Source organism: Meriones unguiculatus, chromosome 1, assembly GCF_030254825.1.
Source record: "Meriones unguiculatus strain TT.TT164.6M chromosome 1, Bangor_MerUng_6.1, whole genome shotgun sequence".
In the NCBI taxonomy this organism is placed as follows: Eukaryota; Metazoa; Chordata; class Mammalia; order Rodentia; family Muridae; genus Meriones; species Meriones unguiculatus.
The window spans coordinates 114,970,226-114,992,592 of NC_083349.1; the positions used below are offsets into that span (position 1 = coordinate 114,970,226).

General features: G+C 38.8%; 1 protein-coding gene across 2 annotated transcripts in view; it reads left to right on the top strand.

The window, feature by feature from the left end:
• Wdr35 (WD repeat domain 35) overlaps positions 1 to 20,821 on the top strand; it is a 62,938-nt gene extending 42,117 nt beyond the window's left edge. For both annotated transcript variants that reach the window (XM_060365752.1, XM_060365763.1), the window contains 11 exons: positions 2,966 to 3,046; positions 6,152 to 6,288; positions 6,611 to 6,814; positions 8,519 to 8,665; positions 9,290 to 9,422; positions 12,748 to 12,858; positions 14,067 to 14,231; positions 15,327 to 15,467; positions 16,040 to 16,196; positions 19,551 to 19,791; positions 19,945 to 20,821. In XM_060365752.1, the coding sequence (XP_060221735.1) occupies positions 2,966 to 3,046; positions 6,152 to 6,288; positions 6,611 to 6,814; positions 8,519 to 8,665; positions 9,290 to 9,422; positions 12,748 to 12,858; positions 14,067 to 14,231; positions 15,327 to 15,467; positions 16,040 to 16,196; positions 19,551 to 19,791; positions 19,945 to 20,095 (1,668 nt within the window). In that variant the 3' untranslated portion in view covers positions 20,096 to 20,821. The remainder of the gene's footprint in view (positions 1 to 2,965; positions 3,047 to 6,151; positions 6,289 to 6,610; positions 6,815 to 8,518; positions 8,666 to 9,289; positions 9,423 to 12,747; positions 12,859 to 14,066; positions 14,232 to 15,326; positions 15,468 to 16,039; positions 16,197 to 19,550; positions 19,792 to 19,944) is intronic.
• Positions 20,822 to 22,367: the final 1,546 nt, after the last annotated feature.

The window sequence follows — 22,367 nt, forward strand, 5'->3', positions numbered from 1 at the left end:
ATATTTGTTAATTGATGTAGGTAGGCTGGCCTTCTCTGGCAGGCACCATTCCCTGGGTAGTTGATTCAGGGCTGCATTAAGAACCAGGCTAAGCATGAGCCTGTGAGGGAGCTGGCAAGCAGCGTTCCTCCTTGGCTTCCACTTCAAGCTGCTGAGTTCCTGCTCTGGCTTATCTCAGTGGTGGACTGTGGTCTGGGGGTGTAAGCTTCCCTCCCTCCGTTGCTTTTGATCACAGCATTTATCACAGCAACAGAAAGGAAACCAGAACGTAATTCAAGCAGAAGTTGAGTTTTTAGGAAGATGAATAACTCAAAACATTTTGCACATTATGTCTAGGCCAACATTTATAAGCTATTTTGAAAACTCCTTGCTTTTGCTCTTCCTTCACCTTTCCCATTCTCCCATTCTTTTTTTCCCATCATTTAAATAACTTTTATTAAAGTAATAACTTATAATACAAATTATATGTTTTCTGCACAGTTATCATAAAACAGAACTGACACCCTAAGTTATCCCACAGTGTAGAATTACAAAACTAAAGGAATGCTTTACATTTTCTACTTTATTTTTCCAGGGTGGTGTTATATTTTTAATCCACAGATTATCTTTTGTGACCTCATTTTTTTAACCATGTTGCTTTGTTGTAATATCTAATTAAAATTATTTGTAGTGATAAACATGTTTATACAAGTATATTTGGTTTATATTATAGTATCAAATTAATCAAAACATACAAAAGCCCCTATGAGGCTCATTACACATTCTTCTTTCCAAATTAAATTTTGTTGTGATTCTGTATGCATGTATATGGTATTGTTTTCTGAGGCAGGGTCATGGTATATAACAATTTGTAATCGTCCTGATTCTGCCTCTCATGTGCTGGTATTACAGGTCTGAACTGCCATGCCCGGCTCTGTTTATGTGTTTGATACTCATAAAAACAATATCTTATGCAATAAGATTTTTAAAGATTTTTAAAGATAATTAGAAGGTCACATTTTTAAAAATAATTAGAAGGTTTTATAAACTTTTCTCATCTAATTTGATTTTTAACCAACAGCTTCTGCATTTTCAAAGAAAAAAACATTTGTAACTCCATTAGATACATCTACTATGCATATAAGAGCCTCAATCTTAGGCATACTGAACTCAAACTATGAATTTTTACCTTTATTTTTGTCATTTTGACATCTTTCTTTATTATAATTATATAATAGTATACTATAATATGTATACATATATATTATGAAAATGTGATTTTTATGATTTCCATTACAAGACACTATGATCCTGTTTCTTCTGCAGTATTCTTGGAGGTACTAAGTACTTGGCAGTCTATTTATTTTGGCTTATATAATATTCTATCTTTTTTTTTGCTAAGGATTAGGTCAGCTACTTTATTTTATCATATGCAGCTCTTACACTTTTTTTCTGTAAATATCTGTAGGATAAGAGACATCTATGTAACATCCATGTATTTACATGTTGGCAAATACAGAGTTAATAAAATGTAAGTAATAAAAATAAATAAATAAATTAAAAGAAAATGCCCAGCCCAAGAGCTGGGGACTCAGTCTGAGAAAAAAGAAAAAAAAAAAAAAAAAAAAAAAAAAAAAAAGAAGTACATGAGATGCATAGAGGGCAAACTTTAGTTTGCTGTAGGGTTTGTGAAGTAACATGTACTTAATTAGATCTAAGTACAATGTTTATCTTATTTACTAAGAATTATGTAAATTTTTAGTAAATTATGTAGAAGTGTAAAAAAACCACTTCATAATGTGGTCAGGGAAGAAAGCAACCTTCTTGCTAGAGTCTTTCAGAAAGACTCTGGGTGGTAGGCTCCTGGCCTCTTCTCTGTTTTCTCCCTCTTCTGAGGTCCATCCTGTTTGCCTTTCTGAGTGAGGATTGATCATCTTACCCAGGCTCCTCCTCCTTGCTTACTTTCTTTAGGTGTACAGATTTTAGTATGTTTATCCTATATAATATGTGTAATATCCACTTATAAGTGAGTATTTACCATGTGTCTTTCTGCTTCTGGGATACCTCACTCAGGATGATCTTTAATAGTTCCCAGCATTTGCCTGCAAATTTCATGATTTCCTTGTTTTTAATAGCTGAGTAGTATTTCATTGCATAAATGTACCACAATTTCTGTATCAAGCAGATGGTGAGACTCATAGCCAAACTTTGGGCAGAGTGCGGGGAATGTTATAAAAGAAAGGGGAGATGAAAGACTTGGAGGTGATAAGAGTTCTACAAGGAGAGCAACAGAACCAAAAAACTGGGCACAGGGGTCTTTTCTGAGACTGAGATACCAACCAAGGACTATGCATAGAAATAACAGAACCCCTGCAGAGATGTAGTGCATGGCAGCTCATCTCCAAGTAGGTTCCCTAGTAAGGGGAACAGGGACTGTCTCTGACATGAACTCAGTGATCACCTCCCCCTGAGGGGGGAGCAGCCTTACCAGGCCACAGAGGAAGACATTGCAGCCAATCCTGATGAGACCTGATAGGCTAGGGTCAGATGGAAGGGGAGGAGGACCTCCCCTATCACAGGACTGGGGGAGGGGCATGGGAGGAGAAGAGGGAGGGCAGGATTGGGAGGGGTCAGGGGAAAGGGCTATAGCTGGGATACAAAGTGAATAAATTGTAAAAAATTAAAAAAAAAGAATTTCTAAAAAAATAAGAAATAAGCCTTCAAAAATAATAAGTTAAAAATAAAAAAAAGCATCCTTTTTTAGAGAAATGTATATATATAGGCATAGAGCTGACATATGAAACCAGCAGAATTTCAGTGCTGCATATGTAGTGGCATGATAACAATTTAGGTAATGGGCATATGACATGAATGACATTCTGTTTTTCCTTGATTGAAAGCTTTGACAATACTGTTTAAAATCAGAATTCTTTGAGGGTGGATGTTTTTGTATGATGAGACATAACACTCAATTTTGTCTTTAAAGGAGCCCATTCAGACCTCTGGATATATTTGCAACTTTGAAGATTTAGAAATTAAATCTGTTCTTTTGGATGAGATACTGAAGGTAACTAACAAGAACAGCCTCTGTTTCTGTAGCTGCCTTGGCTGGGACTCCTCTGTGGGCCAGGCAGTGCACTGCCCCCACTGGGAGAAGACCCCCAAGTCAGCTGGGTCTCAGGTACAGTCTGCTCTGTTGCTTATGGTTTGCTTCCCAGGAGCAGGGGCTGCCCGTAAAGGAGGGGATACCTGGGCTTTCTAATCAGTCTGGGCCTGTGAGGCAGAAGTGGGGAGAAGGGTGAAGCTTAAAAGCTGTCAGCGCATACGAGAATGGAGTTTGAGCACGTTGCAGCTGAGGTTGTGTTTGACTGTTGGGCTCTTCTCTATGCATAGCACTTCTTCAAGCTAAGGAGAGAGATCTTGCTTGTTTTCAAGGCAGTTGATTTGTGTAACAGTGGGCCTCTTTCTTGTCTTTCACTCATATGCAGGACCAGCAGCGAGTAACCTTTTCCTCTGTTTTCCTTGTATGTGTAAGAAAAGCATCTTTTTTTTCAGTTGTTTTCACTCTGTTCAAGTCTTAGATGTTGGGAAGTTTTTAGAAGGTTTTTTTTTTTTTTTTTCCAATGATTTTTTTTATAAACAGAGTCAGAGATGGATAGGGCCTATCTAAGATGGCTGATGTGCCATGCCTGTCTTGGGGTGTTGATGCTTTGATAGCTTCTGGAGTACCCAGCATCTAGCAAAGGTTTACTGTATTAATGATTTTCAGGCAGTACATGTCGGTTTATTTGAAAAATGAACAATGACTTTATTGTTTTTTAAGAAGTGGTAGTTATTATATAGAATTAAATAAGTATAGAAAAATGCCGAAAACAAAGGTAAAAAAAAAAAAAAAAAACTAGTACAAGCCAGGTATGGTGGTGCATACCCATAATACCAGCACCTGGGAAGGCAGAGGCAGGCAGATCTCTGTGTGCTTGGGTTTGAGGCTTGGTCTACAGAGCGAGTCCAGGACAGCCAAGGCTACACAGAGAAACTCTGTTTCAAAAAACAAAACAAAACAAAACAACAAGACTAGTACAAATTCTACTGTGCAGCAATTTTAATAATTGATGTTGCTTGAATGTGGTAGAATCTGTTGTCACAGCTGTCATTGAGATGTGTGAAGACAGGCTCATTGGGTGAGATGAACGAACAGAAATCATGTATTCAAAATAGCATCATTGTATAAAACACTTTCCCACATTAAATTTAATTTTAATTAAATAATCTGAAGATAAATGTCAGGAATTCTAGACTCTTTGGTCATTTTTTAAAAATTGCGCACAATATAATTTCCTGGGTTAGGAAGAATAATTAAGAATAATTGTTAGTATTTTTTATTCCTCATTTTAGCCAACAGTTCATTTAAATTGCATTTATTTATTTATTTGTGCATATGTGTCAGTTTGTGTGTGTCAGAGTGCACATGTGGAATTCAAAGGACAACTTGCAGGAGTTAGTTTTTCCTTCTACCACCTGGGCCCCAGGGATGGGCAGCCAGCACCGTTACCCACTGAGCCATCCTGCTGGCCCAGTTGTTATCATTTTAAACTACATTTAAGGTTAAATAGGCTTTCCATCCTAAAAAATGACATTCTTGGATTTTCTTCCCCTTTTCATTTTTTTGGTAGCTTTCTATTCTTTTGACATTGTTATGATTTAGAACATTTTATTTTCTTTCATAGCTGATTTCAAGCTGTTTAATCATTCACATAAATGAATTTCAAAGTTATTAATATTTTGCTATATTTTTCTGAACAAGAGCTCATCGTTTAGTTCATGTTTTTCAGTTGGCTAGGCTTTATCACTCATAGTGTTTTCTAAAAAAGGGCCATAGTAGGGGTAATGGGTGTAGAGTGGCTGCATCACTGAGGGACCTGAGTCCCTTTCCCCCGCAAGCGTATTTACGTATGAAACTGTGGAGGACTAGATAAGTTTTAAAAAGGTCATTGTTGGTGCCATATTGCATTTAGCTCTAGAATGTTATAACTGATGGTTGTGTTGGCCTTTGGAAATTATAGTTAATGTTGGTTAGGTGTGCTCTGAGGTCATCACACCGGCCAGTTTTGTATGGATCGAGTATAGAGGAAAGAATGCCAACAGTTGTTGGTGCCGTATGCCGAGAAGAGTGAGGTGCTGTGGAAAGCTAAGCTGTGCTCCCCACTTGGCCGGCTACACGCAGTGAAATAAAAGAAGATGGGAGGCCCCACTTCTCTGCAGGGCACTGTGGACCCAGGAAGTATTTAGCTGGAATGTGGGTTCCTTTAAGCATAACTTTAAAAAAGAACATAAGAAGTTTATTTTGGATGAGTAAAGAAGAAATTAACATTCACCGAAGTGCCTTTTTCTGAGGTGTTGGCTTGGCCTGTGGCCTTGTACCTGTGCTTGTCAATGATACGCATCCCTCCTTTGTAGACGAGGAAGGCTCTGTGACACGGGGAGCAATGGCATTACCTCGAGTGCTCAGGGTCTTTGAACTCAAACCTCATATGCTTTCCTTCCTGATTGCTGTGTGGCGCTTGTGAGCCTCTAAGGATTTCATATTTTGTTACAGTCCTCAGGTGTGTTTGTGGTGAGGGGTGTGGCTGGTTGCCTGACACTCAGTTTGCTTTCTGTGACTCACCCATTACTGCTTTTCATGTGGGAGACCCATGCTGTCCTGTTGCTTTGGTCAGTGTGCTGAGTTAGGGGAGCAAAGTAGTTTTGGTGGCTCTTCCTTCTTCACTCTCTTGCTCAACAGCAGTGAAGCCAGTGTCACTCTCCTGTTGGGGAAAGAGTGGATGAAAGGGTGAGGGAGTGGAAGTGGCTGAATGTGGCTTTTCTGCTCTAGTGTAGATGGGTAGAACTGGGAAAAATGGATCTGAGTGAAGCCTGAGGGAGCCTTTCTGCCATTGTCTGCACCTCTGTGTAGGAAGCCTGACTGCCCATGGGAGACTCCATTTGTATGTTTTCCAAATAACTCTTCAGACCCAAGTGTAGGAATTTATTTTTCTTTGTTTTGCTCACAGTATGATACTAGTTTGTTTTATTTTATTTTTTATTTTATTTTATTTTATTTTTTTTTGTTGTAGGAGAGAAACATACTCTGCAGGCATCCTTTTGAATTCCCTTGTTTCATCTTCACTTTCAGAACCCAGAGCACCCTAGCAAGGATTATATAATGAACTTTGAGATCCGGTCCCTGCGAGATAGTCGAGCATTGATTGAGAAGGTTGGAATTGAAGATGCATCGCAATTCATTGAGGACAATCCACACCCCCGACTTTGGTATTTTAAAGAATCCCACCCTCCCCCAAAGTCAGGTGTATGCTTTTAAAGTCCCAACTCTGTCCCCCTTTGTTCCCATAGCAGCCTCTTAATGGGAACTGGTATCTCTTTTTTCTTTCCTTCTTAAAATATAGAAACTTGTTTTTCATATGGTAGTCTAGCATAATCATGTTATATGAAAAAGGTTTGCATGTGCTAAAATAATCATTTTTACCAGAACTCAACGGAATTTATTTTTATCATGTTTTACTGCTTGAATTCTATGCAAGATTTGTGTCTTAGTCATTTGCAGTTGGTTTTCTGTTTCTTCTTAAAAACGAAGGCGTCTGCTGGCCGAAGCTGCCCTCCAGAAGCTGGACTTGTACACTGCACAGCAAGCGTTTGTGCGCTGCAAGGACTACCAAGGCATCAAATTTGTGAAGCGCCTGGGCAATCTGCAGAGCGAGTCCATGAAGCAGGCGGAAGTTATTGCCTACTTCGGCAGGTTTGAAGAGGCTGAAAGAATGTATCTAGATATGGACAGAAGGTAAATCATGATGGCAGTCAGCCTCAAGTAGTCTTCAGTTCAGGGTGTTCACGAACAGAGAGTCTAAAGTACATTAAATACACCGTACCATTTCTTTTAGAAAGTAATTTTCATTGTGGAATACAACCTGGGCATTTCACATGCCTCATTAGTTTATATTTTATAATTTGGGAGCAGTTTTCTTCTCTGCTCTTACTATTATTTAAGAAGTTTTTTGTTTTTTTTTTGTGTGTGTGTGCGCAATGTGTGTATGTATATTAGGGGTGCATGTTAGGGGTTTGCACACATGTGTGTTTGTGGAGGCTAGAGGTCAACACTGGGCGTCTTTCACTACTATTCTCCACCTTCTTGACAGGGTCTCTCACTTGAAATTTTGGCTAGACCAGCAGGTCAGCAAGGCCCCAGGGGCTGTGTCTGTCAGCTCAGTGCTGGGGTCACAGATGAGCAGCCATGTCAGGCTTTCAGGTCCTAAGGATCTGAATTCAGGTCTTCATGTTAGTGCTACAAGCGTTTTACTCACCCATTCCCCAGCCTCTGCTCTATTTAGATATGTGTTAACACATGAATATGGAGATCTTGTTCATTTAGTAAAGAAAAAAGTTGTAGGTCTGTAGAGACCTTTATTAGTTATTATATAGGTCATAATTTGAGCTTTAATTACTGAGATCATTATTTAATTTTCTTCTCTCAGGAATCATAAAATAAAAATCAAAAGATATTGTCTTATGGCTTAGACTTAATTTTTCTTTGTGTAATATATAAACTTCATTTCAGCAGTAACCGTGTAATCTAATTTTCACTAATTGGTATTTATACTCCCAGAAGATCCCTAATACATTAAGTTCCGAGAGCAAATACAAAACCAAGCATTTATTCTATATGTTTTATTTTGAAGTAAACCTGATTGAGTTATATAATTAGCTTTGACTAGAAACAGCTTTATTTTATTTTTTTTCAAGTTTTTCAAGACAGGGTTTCTTTGGGTAACTTTGGCTGTCCTGGAACTTGCTCTGTAGATCAGGCTGGCCTCAAACAGAGATCTACCTGCCTCTGCCTCCTGAGCCCTGGGATCAAAGACTGCCTCTGTGTCAGAAACAGCTTTCTAGTCTGGTATCTTTTCTGTTAGTACTGCTGTGATAGAGTGCCTCAGACCGGGTAACGTATAAAGGACAGAGGTTGACTCTCACAGCTCTGGAGGCTGGGAAGTCCAAGGCTGAGGGACCAGCAGATTTGATGCCTTGTAGTAGCCGAGTTTGTGCTTCCAGGATGGTGCCTTGAATATTCATGTGGGCAAAGCGAAAGGGTGAAAGGGCATCAGGTCTCTCTTGGTGCCCTTTTCGGGAAGGTGTTAATTATCTCATGAAAGAGGCTTAATCAATTTCCCAAGCACACCTTGTCTTGATGCTACCACAATTTGAGTTAAGTTTCAACATAAGGTTTTAAGAGGACACACCTTCAAACTATAACTTCTGCCTTGTCCCAGAGGCCTCTTATTGGCAGGCTGTTCTGTTTCAAGAGTGCTTGGAGATACTCTGAGCATGTAGAACTGTGTCTAGTGGAGAGCAGGCACCAACAAATTTTGTAGTGGATAAATGAGTGAATGAATTGAATATGTGTGTGTGTGCGTGTGTGTGCGTGTGTGCGTGTGTGTGTGTGTGATATATATATATACACATTTTTTTTTTTTTTTTTTTTTTTTTGTAGAGACCTCGCTATTGGGCTGAGGCTGAAATTGGGGGATTGGTTCAGAGTACTTCAACTCCTAAAAACTGGATCTGGTGATGCAGACGACAGTCTCCTTGAACAAGCCCACAATGCCATTGGAGACTACTTTGCTGATCGACAGAAGTGGTGCGTGAGTTCCCGGCATGCCTGATGCATTCTTGCATGCTTACAGATATTGTTACCCACAGTACTTCTCCAGAAAATAGTGCTGAGAGCAAAGGCCCTTCTCCTAAACCCTAAAATCCAAATGGCACTGTGGTGCATTTGCTTTTTGGATGCAAGACATCACTGAAGCAAGAGATGAGTCCTGTATAACTCTGTCATCTTTACATATGAATCTTGTACCTAGCTTCAGAAAGTGCTCCACTCTTTTGAGATCACAACCTAGGATGTTATATATGATTTATTTCTGGACATAGTAGGAAAATTGTATTTATTTGTTTTGATATATATTGTTTTCAGAAAGCATTGCTTTACTCTGTAGTTCTCATTGGGTCAATATGCTTATTTATGTTAGGGATCTGAGTACTTCTATGATATTGTAAGATACGTGAGAGCATTTAAGGAATATTACAAGTAAAATATGATGCATTTTCTTGGATGTAAAAAATTACATGCTTTAAAGGTATAGTGTAGCTGAAAATAATAAAGTAATACAATTATATTATAATGTAAATATAATGAAAGAATATTTTTGTGTAGGTTCTTGTATATCTAGAGACTCATCAGTTTTTTTATTTTCCCCTGTAGGCTGAATGCAGTACAATATTATGTAAAAGGCAGGAACCAAGAGCGCCTAGCTGAATGCTATTATATGCTAGAAGATTATGAGGGCTTAGAGAATCTTGCCAACTCACTTCCAGAAAACCACAAGTTGCTTCCAGTAGGTATTCCAAATCTTAGTTTCTGGTGATGGGTTATTTGTAAAATATTTATCTTACAGGAAATATCAGGAACTATCCTCTGCAGCAGTGAAATCTGAAAGTTAATCTATCATTTCATAGTTTCTCAGATATGAGGTGATGCTTTCATTTTATTTAGAAATCAGTATGTGAGTATTACAAAATGCTTGAGCTGTAGGGAGACATCATTGAGATCCTTAGTAGTTTCCCAGAGAAGCAGAGCCTCTAGTAGTTCCTCCATCAAAGCATGGCCTCTAGTAGTTCCTCCTTCAGAGCATGGCCTCATGTAGTCCTCTATTAAAGCATGGCCTCATGTAGTCCTCCTCCATCAGAGCATGACCTCTAGTAGTTCCTCCATCAGAGCATGGCCTCGTGTAGTCCTCCTCCTTCAGAGCATGGCCTCATGTAGTCCTCTATTAGAGCATGGCCTCGTGTAGTCCTCCTCCATCAGAGCATGGCCTTATGTAGCTCTTCCTCCATCAGAGCATGGCCTCATGTAGTCCTCCTCCAACAGAGCATGGCCTCGTGTTGCTCCTCCTCCATCAGAGCATGGCCTCGTGTTGCTGCTCCTCCATCAGAGCATAGCCTTGTGTAGCTCCTCCTTCATTGGAGCATGGCTTCGTGGATCTCCAGCTCCATTAGAACATGGCCTCATGTAGTCCTCTATTAGAGCATGGCCTCGTGTAGTCCTCCTCCATCAGAGCATGGCCTCATGTAGTTCTCTATTAGAGCATGGCCTCGTGTATCTCCAGCTCCATTAGAACATGGCCTCATGTAGCTCCTCCTCCATCAGAGCTTGGCCTCATGTAGTCCTCCTCCTACAGAGCATGGCCTCATCTCCATCAGAGCATGGCCTTGTGTAGTCCTCCTCCATCAGAGCATGGCCTCATGTAGTCCTCCTCCATCAGAGCATGGCCTCATGTAGTCCTCTATTAGAGCATGGCCTCGTGTATCTCCAGCTCCACTAGAATATGGCCTCATGTAGCTCCTCCTCCATCAGAGCATGGCCTCGTGTAGCTCCTCCTCCATTGGAGCATGGCCTCATGTAGTCCTCCTTCATTGGAGCATGGCCTCATGTAGTCCTCCTTTATTGGAACATGGCCTCGTGTATCTCCAGCTCCATTAGAACATGGCCTCATTGTAGTCCTCCATCAGAGCATGGCCTCATGTAGCTCCTTCAGTTATTAAAATTGCTTTCAAAACTTAGCTGACTACCTGGAATATTTATGGCTGAAATGATGTGCAGTCAGGGATTTGCTTCAGAGGAGTCTGAGGCCATTGCAGATTTGCTGCTAATTAAGTTTAAAGGGTTATGTTAGCAGTGAAATGTAACATTAAAAGAGAGAAACCAAAAGCAATGTGTCCTTTCCTTTATCTGTTACTTTCAAGGCCCTGTTTGGTGAATGCTATTGATGTTTATATTTTATTTCTTTAGCATATAACTCACTGAGCTGCTAAGTATCTGTGGGTTAACCACTCTAAACAATTACCTCTGTCTGATAAAAAAGAAAAACATTCTGTTGTGTAGGATCCAGAACAAATTACTAAAATGCTCAGTAGTTAAACTAGCCTGGCAATTAATATCATGAAGACATGCCCCAAAGTCAAGGACAAAGGCTTTAATATGTGTGCACAAGACTTGTGCAGTAAATGCAGACAGACTGACACACACTGTAGGTCATAGTGCATATGCTCAGGGGACACAGAGGCTGGGAAACAAGGCTAGGGCATTGACAGAGAGGTTTCTTATAGGTCACAAAATTTTGAACAAATCTATTTTTTGTGCTTTATAAGTTTTTAAAATTAGAATGTATTACTTTATAGAAATGTATAGGCAGCTAGGTGCTGTGGCACAAGCCTTTAATCCCAGCACCCTGGGAAGCATAGGCAGGCTGATTTCTGTGAGTTCAAGGCCAGCCTGGTCTGCAAAGAGAGTCCAGGTCAGCCAAGGCTACGGAGAGAAATCCTGTCGAGAGAGAGAGAGAGAGAGAGAGAGAGAGAGAGAGAGAGAGAGAGAGAAGTATAGGCATTATTTTAAAAATATAGTTGTATACAAAGTATGTGTTTATATATAAAAATTATTTATGTTACCTGTGTGGATGTTTTGCCTGCATCTAATGTCTGTGTCCTCCCTGCATGCAGTGCTCACAGAGGACAGAAGAAGGCAGGTTTCCTGGGACTGGAGTTAAAGATTCTCCAGTTCTTAATCACTGAGTCATTTCACTAGCATTCTCCCTTCCAGTATTTTTGAAGATGAGTAGGGTGAGAAAACTCTAATTATTACTGAAAGAGACAAAACAATGGCAGAAAGGTTTGTGGTGGTAAAGGGTACCCAAGCCTCCTTCATCTAAAACTGATGAAGGCAGCATTTCTTCTTTTTCTTTCTGATTTTTTGGCATGCTAGGATTCAAACCTGCTACTTGACCATTAAGCTGTCCCCTCCCCCCACCTGCATTTGTCTGTCTGTCTATCTATCTATCTATCTATCTATCTATCTATCTATCTATCTATCTAACTATCTATCATCTATTTTGTTGTTTGATTTGAAAGGGATCTTGTTTTGCTCTCTGGGACATCAGCTCCTGGAGCCAACTGATCTTCCTTGTCTCAATCTCATGTGCAACTGTGGTTAGAGATGTGGACCACAGGCAAGCATGAGGCATTTCTTAGATTTGCTTTGTTTCTTGTATCCCGGGCTGCCTTGAGCTCACTATGTAGCCAGGGATGACCTTGAACTTTTGATGCTCCTGCTTCTATCCTTCAGTGGCAGGGAATGCACCACCATGCCAGTTTGTGTGGTGCAGGGGACCAAGTCCAGGGCTTGTGCTTGCCTAGGCAACAATCTACCAACTGAGCCTCATCCCAAGCCCTGGGATGGGAGATTGAACATAGTAATGTCTGTTCTTTTGTACATATTATTAGTTATCGTTTTTAACACTACTCACCAGGATGCATGCTTCCTATTTTCCCTTCTTTCTTTTCTGAGACAGTGTCACTGTGCAGCTCAGGCAGGTTTTGAACTTACAGCAATGCTCCTGGCCTCAATCTGCAGATCTAAAGGAGGTAAGAATGGAAGCGTCTGCAGGGTCCAGTGAACTGCTTGTTCTGTGGAAGTAGGCAGTATGGCACCCATCCTGACCTGTAGCTTCCACTACTGTCCGAAAGACAAGTCACTATAGCCACTGATGTGGTATTTAGGTGTCCCCAGAGTTTAGTGTTTCTGTGTCCCTGTGGAGTTTTGGTAAATTAAAATCTAAGTGGTTTCCTGGGTCTGTGAAATCTAATAGTAATGTTTGGTGCTTACAGGAAATAGCCCGGATGTTTGTGAGAGTTGGTATGTGTGAACAAGCTGTGAGTGCATTCTTGAAGTGCAACCAACCAAAGTCAGCAGTGGACACCTGCGTGCACCTCAACCAAGTAAGGAACTGACAGCTGCTATCTGGCAGCTTGCCATTAGGGGGATTTTGTTTTTATTTATTACAATTTATTCACTTTGTGTCCTGGGTGTAGCCCCCTCCCTCATCTCCTCCAGGTCCCACCCTTCCCTCTTTCTCTCCTGTGTTCCTCCTCTAGTCCACTGAGGGGGAGGTCCTCCTCCCCTACTATCTGACCCTAGCCTCTCAGGTCTCCTCAGGCCTGTCTAGATCCTCTTCCTCTATGGCCTAGTAAGACCACCTCAGCAGGGGGGAGGTGATGAAAGAGCAGGTAACTGAAATTCGTAGGCATTAGAGGGATTTCTAAGAGAAAGCAAAATGAAGGGCACTGGAGTGGTCTCCAGTGTAAGGCTTGGAGGTAAAAGGAGTCTAGCTCATGGCTATTCCAAGCAGAGGACTGAGAAAGTGTAGCATTTGCACCTAACCTTTTGTGATACCACACAGGGTGACCTGCTCACAACTTAGCCAACCAGGGGACACAGAACAGATCTATGCATTCACAATTTTGTCTGGAAGTAATTTCATAATTTTCTGCATTTTGTTAGGGTTGGGTTTTGTTTCCCCAAAAGGACCAGGTTAGTTGTCATTCATTGCCTGAGGAAAGAGTTGAGTTACTTGATCAATATTTATTTTGGCAAATCTATTTCCTTTCTCTTTTATAGAAAACATGTATTTGATATTTAGAAAAATGAAAATTTAACTAAAATTAAAGGGCAGAATTTTTACAGAATCTGTTAGCTATCAGTATATTCTCCTAAGCATTTTTTGAAGTGTTTTAAAAAATCTGTTTGCCTTATAAACATAATTCGTAAATGTTATATCTGACAGGATATTTTTTTAAGTGAAACTGTAGGTTTTATTTTATGATAAAAATGAAAAAATGGATTCTTTTGTAGCTTATAATATGTGTAAAAAGAGAACTGTAAGATTAATGTGATTATAAATTTTGAGACTTGCATTTTCCAATGTACTTCTCTAAGAAATCCATCTTAGATGACTCAATCATTTTGAAATGTTTGCTTGTAGAAACAGTGCTCTGATTTCAGGTGATTTTTAGAATGTACGGTGGTTTTACTCCATTTTGCAGTCGTGTTTCCATTTATTATACTTTTAAGGCCTTATTGTGGGGATTGTAGCATTCAAGTTATTTAAATATTTGAGTGACTGAATAGCTTATTTTTTTTCCCCTAGTGGAACAAAGCTGTCGAACTGGCTAAAAGTCATAGCATGAAGGAAATTGGATCTCTCTTAGCTAGGTACGCGTCACATTTACTAGAGAAGAACAAGACTCTTGATGCCATTGAACTCTATAGGAAAGCCAGCTACTTTTTTGATGCAGCTAAATTGATGTATAAGGTAATACATGATCCTGCTGAAGATTTGCTTTGCTCTAGTTACAGTTTTTTTTTTTTTACTTTAAACTTTATTATTAAAAAATTTGCTAATAAAATAAACGTCACATACCAAAATTAACCAGACCCAAAGTCTATACATCTCAATGCACTTCTATCCAGAATAGCCATTTGAGTATATTTTTATGCACTTAATCACCACCAAGCCAGAGAAATCCATGTCAGAATTAGAACTAGAAACTTAGCTTGTCTTCTTCCTTTCTTTTTCTTTTTTGTTTTTTGTTTTTTTGATACAGGATTTTCTGTGTAACTGCTGTGGCTGTCCTGGCTAGCCTTGAACTTACAAAGCTGTGCCTGTCTCCGCCTCCCACATGCTGGAATTATAGGCATCCCAAGTGATGGCATTACCACCATCACTCGTCTAGCTTTATGTCTTCTTTTATAGCTTTTAAAAAGGATTTTGTGTTTATTATTTACTTATTTATTTTTTGTGAGCGTGTGTCTGCCACAGCAAAACCCTTCTTACTGTGGTTCTGTGTATTGCTGCCTTCTGCTAACAAGGGTGATTATGGATGGCAGTAAGTTGCCAGTTTCTAGTTGTTTGGTACAGAAGCTAACCAAAAATTTAAGAATTTCCTGGGACTGCCAAAAACAATTTTTTTTAAAAATTGGAATTAAACCCTATTGATAAAGAGTTATAAGTCTTTGTAATGCACACATTTTAGAACAACATAGTTTTAAATATCCATAATCTGTTGTCCTCTTTTCTTGCTTGACTTAAAAAAGGAAAAAAGAAAAAAATCCTCAAAATCACTTAAATAAACTTCTGAAAGACACACTACTTTCTCCACTCTGATTTAGTTATATTTAAATAGATGTTATTTTTAAATTGTTTTAGATTGTTAGTTTCTGTTCAGGTGACTACATACTGAAGGAAAGACAATGGCTCTTAAAATCTGAAACATAATCACATTTACATTCCATCCTACCGCTCTCCCTCCTTTTTCAAAGAATCACAGTCCAGTTAATTTTGGGAAATGATTTTATTTGTACAATTATACACCAAGACGTATCTTCCCAATTGTTTGCTCTGTTCAAGATTGCAGACGAGGAGGCGAAGAAGAGAACGAAGCCGCTGCGCGTGAAGAAGCTCTACGTCCTGTCCGCCTTGCTCATTGAGCAGTATCACGAGCAGATGAAGAATGCACAGCGGGGGAAAGTAAAAGGGAAGAGTTCAGAGGTGGGCACATGTTCAGGTCACCCACGGGCACACAGCGCCAGGTCCTCCTGAGCTTCTCCTGACAAGCTCTTCATTTGTAGGCCTGTGTTTATTTCTTTTAAGGGACTTAACAAATAGTAATGCTTCGTTTAGAAGAAATGGGCAGGTTTAGATATTTTTGTTTAGAAATACAGAGAACTGTTTTTAAGACTAGTTTGTTGGAGGCTTTAGTTACTTTTTGTTAAAGTGTTTGCTTGCCTAGTGAGTTTTCTGTTTTTAATCAGAGAATTAAAAAATTTTCTTAGAATATAAATCTATTATATTGTAAATGAATCTTACTACATTAAGTAAATTTCATGTTGACTTAAAGTTTCATCAGTTCTATTTTAAACTTTGATCTTACCAGTTTAGAAAACTGAGTTGTAATAGAAGTCTTACAGCTGTGATGACAGGATAGATGGTGAACTCTCATGAAGGTGTGTCCATGTCTCACAGTTCCAGACCTAATCTTCATAGTATTAGCACTGTTAGGCCATGTGGGGAGAGGCTGTGTGTGTCTGTGGACTGACAGAGCACACTGGCTTTTCTCCCAGGCCACGTCCGCTCTGGCTGGCTTGCTGGAAGAGGAAGTTCTCTCTACATCTAGTCGGTTCACTGATAATGCGTGGAGAGGAGCAGAGGCCTACCATTTCTTCATACTTGCCCAGCGGCAGCTCTATGAGGGATATGTTGACACTGCGTTGAAGACAGGTGAGCACGTTCTGTAATGTGTGAGGACATCTGAAGATGTTCTAGTGAACAGGAAGAACTAGCTTCTTCATTTGTCTTTATAGTAATTTTAATACTTCCCCCTTTGCTTTTATCTACATGTGTCAAGATTATGAATATAGTTTATTTTGCATTTTTCTTTTTGAAGGTTTTCCCCATTTCTCAGGAATACCGATGCTTTAGATAATGAAACCGTATTTGTTGTTTCACATGTCTTCTGTTCAAAGCCCACAGTCTTTTGGAGGTAGAGATGACTATGCCTGTGTCTGCAGGAATTCTTAACACTTTTCACAGTGTGCTGGAAACTTGAACAGGCCTGTTTGTGTGTGCCTTAACAGTGCTTAAAGATATTTTCATGTCATACACATTTCTATAGGATTTATCTTTTTTTATAAAGCGATTCTTATTTAGTAATTTCAACCAAAATAGAGAAGTACAATAAGACAAAATAGTGGAATAAAATAATTTTGTAACTCAGAGATAACCATTGTGAACATTTGAGTAAACTTTTTATTTAGGAAAACCACATTTATTGGTTTAGTTTTATTTTCTCTCTCTCTCTCTCTCTCTCTCTCTCTCTCTGTCTGTCTCCTCTTTCTCTCTTTCTGTGTGACCACGACCCATGTGTTGGGGTCAGAGGACAACTCTGAGAGTTTGTTCTTCCCTTCCACCATGTAGATAGTGGGGATCCAACTCAGGTTAACACGCTTAATGCAAGTGCCATTTGGGTGAACGTTCTATGAGACATTTTTTTTTTCTAATTCAGAGCTTTTTCTTCTTCAGGAGTGTGTTAGGATTGTCTTTTCATTTAACAATATGTCACTGTTAAACATAGATCTATGACAGATTTTACACCTACATCACTGTCTATAGTTTTTTATGTACTGTCACTCATAGATTATTTACATACAATATAAATGTAGATTTCTTCTGGATTAACAGTACCTGATATCTTACACTTTTTTTTCTCTCCCTATTTATTAACTCCAATGAGTATACTTTGAGACTTATGCTGGAAACCAAAGCATATGACTGAAACACAACTACAGTGCAAGTACCTGTTGCCATTTACTCCATGACTCAGTCTTTTCAAGCTCCAGTTTTGTTTTATGTAAGCAGAAATGAGGTTACCTGCCTCTTAGAGATGGTCCATAGGAGGCTTTCACTTCTGGGGCCTACATTCTGAGGCCTCCCTAAGCAGCGGCTGTGCGGAGGGAGTTGATGGTACTGTCCACAGTCTTGTCAGCCTTTTTTTCTTTTTTCTTCTTTTTACAGAGTAGAGCAATGCTTGTCTTAAAACCATTTATTTAAAATGTATCTTTGGGGCTGGAGAGATGCTCAGCAGTTAAGAATACTTGCTGCTCTGTCATAAGGACCAGAGTTGTGATCCTAGCACCCATGCTGGGTAGATCACAAATGCATCTAACTCTAGCTCTAGGATATCCAACACCTTCTTCTGGCCTCCTCAGGCATGTACCCCTAACCTGCCCCCACACCCCCTGCAGACACACTGAAAATTAAAATTAAACAGTATTTTTCCCTCACAGGTTGGAAGTTCTAGTGTCGTGTGTGTGTGTGTGTGTGTGTGTGTGTGTGTGTGTGATGACAGGGTTTCATTATGTATCCTAAGCTGGCTTTGAACTTGCAGTCCTCCTGTTTCTGCCTGCCAAGTTCTATAATTAGAGGCATGACCGCCACCATGCTTTAGGCAGTCATATTCTTAATTCCTCCCTGGACTGTTATTTTCCATTCCTGTATTTCTGTGCAATACTGTCCTCTTCTTATGTATGTTTATTATTATTAGTGTCAGTGTGACTGTATGCCACTTGTGTGCAGTTACCAACAGAGGTCAGAAGGGTGCCACAGGTCCCCTGGAGCTGCAGCTACAGGTGGTTCTGAGAATTTAAAGCTAGAAACCAAACTCAGGGCCTTTGAAAAAGCTTAAGTGTTTAACCACTGATTAATGTCTCTAGCCTCCAGCCGCTTATACTTTATCTAATATTTAAGCTTTCTAGTGTCCTTTTTCTAAATAGATTGTTATGTATCCTATCCTTTTGTATTTATCCATCCAGGTAATCACATAATCTTTTTGATGAGGAGGGTATTTCAATGAAGTATCATTAGATTTTTGATCAGAACTATATTAACTTACCAATATGGGACCACTAATATGTTAATAACGAGTTTTCTCACCCAGAAACATCAACTTAAAAAAAAAAATCATTGCTGTGTCTGCTTTTTTTTTTTCCTCCTGAAGAGCTTAGGTTTACTTCTAATATGTTACAAATGTTTCTTTTGGGGTTTATTCTCATTTTTATTGTCATATTTTATTGACTGTAAAAAGGTTTTCTAATTGGCTGCCAGTTGTGTAAAGGAAATTATTTTTTAACTTATTTTATAACAAATCATTTAATTTTAATTAATGTGACATGTTATGCAGCTTAAATATTTTACATTTATGTGTCAGTTCTAGTCTTAGACTAAAAGAAAACACACTTCTAATGTTCTTCACCTAGAGACCCATATACTTCATCTTTTTGCCCTTCAGTATAAGATATAAGAAACAGTATGTATCTTGTAACTGTTGCCTGTGAAACTGCTGTCCTCCAAAGGTAGAATTGGAGGGTCTTGTTTATTATAACCAAATGGATTATCTGTTTTAAAATAAAATTGTTCCACTCAACTTGTCAACACTTGAACTCAGAACCAACTGGTGGAACTCTAATGATAAGATGTAACGGATGTATTGTTACATTTGTTTTGTTAATCTATACCATCAGAAATATTTTTTTTTTTTAATTTCAGGGTCTAGAGAGTAAGGGCATAGAAACTGATGACAAATCTGACACTAATTTTGCAGTGCATTAAAAAATAAAGATTCTATCTGTAGTGCTGAAAGATTACAGATAAGACACAGCAGCTGTCAAAATAAATGATCTGGGCTGACAGTGGGAAGCATACTTGTGCTCAGACTCCTGCTATCTCAGAGAACACAGAGAGCTGCATATGGCATTGTTTCTTCTTAGTGAGCAGAAATGCATTATCTTAGGAATTACAGCTAACATAGTATTAATTCACTTTGTCTGGAATGCCGCAGAAATTCCTGGATCAAATAGAACAAAGGCCACATCTGGCTGTGTGAGTCATTTTCGTGGTGGTTTCATGCTCAAATCCTGAGGTTATGTCCTCTCCTTTCTCCAGCTGGTGCTCCTCTCCTCAGCATTGCGTTACATTTATCAAAGCTCTTTAGCTAAGACAGAAGAGCATCCACGGATCCTGTTCTACACTTCACGTGGTACTTCTTTATGCCGATGCTAACTGCCCCATCTTTTCTAGCTCTTCATCTGAGAGACTATGAAGACATCATTCCCTCGGTTGAGATCTACTCTTTGTTGGCCCTCTGTGCTTGTGCAAGTAGAGCTTTTGGTACCTGTTCAAAAGCTTTCATTAAACTGGAATCTTTGGAGACACTCACTATAGAACAGAAGCAGCAGTATGAAGACCTGGCTCTGGAAATCTTCACCAAACACACACCAAAGGACAACAGGAAGTCTGAGTTGAACAGCCTTCTTGAAGGGTATGTGGTATAATTATACACCATTTACCTGATTAGAAGCTTGGATATAGTAAAACACTAAGTTTCAAAGGAGTTTATGATAATATTAAATTGATTTTATTATCCTATTAGTCTACACACAAAGTCTAACTGTTTTCTCTCTTATTTTTACAGTGGAGAAGGAAAGCTGCCAACATGCATTGCCACTGGAAGCCCAATCATTGAGTATCAATTCTGGGTGTGCAAAGTCTGCAAACACTATGTTCTGGCTCAGGAGATCAGTAATTACAACTTCTGTCCTTTATGCCACAGTTCGGTAGAATAAAAAAAGGAAAGAACTGTCTTAATTGTAAATTATATGAAGCACATGTACTTATCTGCACCTGTCTATGTAATAATGCTTGATTTCCTTAGGTTTCATATGAAAATCAACTATAATCTTGTAGTTGTATTTTTTGTATAAAATATATAGTAAAAGATAAAGAGAGGGTTGGAATGTAGCTCAGTGGTAGAGTGCTTTCCAAGCATGCACAAGGTTCTGGGTCCATTGTCAGTACTAAAAAAAAAAAAAAAGACTCGTACATCACAGTGAAACTATGAGATAATCTGACTAATTGTCACATAAGACTTACAGATGTGAAATTTATTTTTTTTGTAGTTCCTGTCTGTCCATTTCTCATTTATATAGCTTATAGTTTGTGTCAAGTTACCACAGAAATATTTCCAACCAGAAATATTTTTCTCATCTTGTCAGTGTTACTAGTTCATTAGAGACCCTTGAGAGGTGGGTAGGGATGGAGAAGGCAAGGGAGGGGACGGACTTGAAGCAGAGAGTTGGTATAACCTGTATTGCACTGAGGTTAAGGCAACTGTTGTATGAAGTGAGCTCTATTTTTATTTAAGGCTGAAACGCTTCTATATTTTATTTTCATAAATGAGGAGATGGCATTTTAAGATATTTTATTATATTATGCAAGGTTTTAAAAAATATCCTCATTCAAAAGGACATATTTGTTACCCATTTTTCTTATAATAAACATGAGTTAACTGATTTTGAGTAATGCTGTTATTACTTATCATAAACCTTGCCCCCAGTTATGCTTTGCTCAAAGTACTCTGGTGGCCTAGGTGCTGAGCTGTGGAACCAGCAGGTAAACACCCTGCATGTGAGCAGTATGCCTGAACAAGCACTGCTGACCTGCTGTCATCCATGGTACAAAGCTCATTTAAAATGCACTTCAAAATCACCTTTCTGTATTTCCAGAGTGCCTACATTTTTATGAGACATCATTTGAATAAATAATAAAACAATTACATTCTTAAAGAAAAAAAGACATGCTTATCCCATATTTCCTTTTTTTATAGTGTATAGAAAAATGTTATTTGCATTGTCTTTGCTTACACATTTTGGTGGGGACACACACAGACACACAGACACAAAATATATGTCACATTTGTTATCACATGGGAGAAAAACCTAATGGTCTTATTAGGCAAATAACCAGTGACTGGAAGTGGAATCATAAGAATTGCTCCCTCAGAGACCACACACAAAGTTCACATTCAGAAACAAGGAGAAGTTGTTACAAAGTAACAGAGTATTAACTTTGTTGACATAGCTCCAAACTCTTATTTTGGATATCCCAAATGAAAACAGCAATATTATGTTGCCCTCTACTGTCTATGTCTATAACTGTTTTCTCAATGTTTTTTAGAAAGTGTTTTAACTATAAAAGTAATGTCCTCATAGTATCAACTTTCAGAAATATGTAAGAATAAAGATGAGAAAGTAAAAATAGTCTTAACCTTTAAAAAATAGTTCATTTATATTTTAGTTGAGTTTGAGAAGACAGGTGAAACTGAATAAATGTGTATATTACAAATAAGTGCTTCATAACAAGTACTGTTTGCTCTTAAGCTATTTCTCTAACTAAAAACACAACAAAAGACTAAGGCTTATTTAAATATCTTCTTATATAGTACTCATTAAATTCCTGGTTAGTAAAATTTAGAGAAATCTGGACCTGGGGAGATAGCAGAGCAGGTGAGGTACTTGTCATGCCAGCATGAGGCCTGGGATTTGGGTTCTCAGCACCCACATAAAGACAGACATTAGTAGCCTGCTTGTAACCCCAGCGTTGAGGTCCAGATGGGATCTTAGATGGAATCTTCTGGGCAAGCTGGTTAGCTGGACTAGCAAGCATAGGGGTTCACCATGAGACCCTGTCATAATAAGGTGTAGAGTGGGCGAAACACACACACACACACACACACACACACAGGCGTGTGCACACACATGCACTTGCATTCATACAAGCATTAAAAAAGCGTAAGTTAAAAGAGTGAGATGGACCATGTAAATGGTAAGGGCAAGAAGGCATGTATGGTCTCACTAACACAAAGATTTTAATTTTTTCAAGTGCTTTTCTATGTGAATTGAGAAGACCACGCAGTTTCCCCCCTTCTCATTCTGCTAATGTGGTAATTTACACTGAGTTATTCTTGTATTTCAGAAGCAATTCCCATTTGGTTACAGCATATAATTCTTTTAATATGCTGCTGCATTTGATATGGTAGTCTTTTGTTATGTGTTCTAT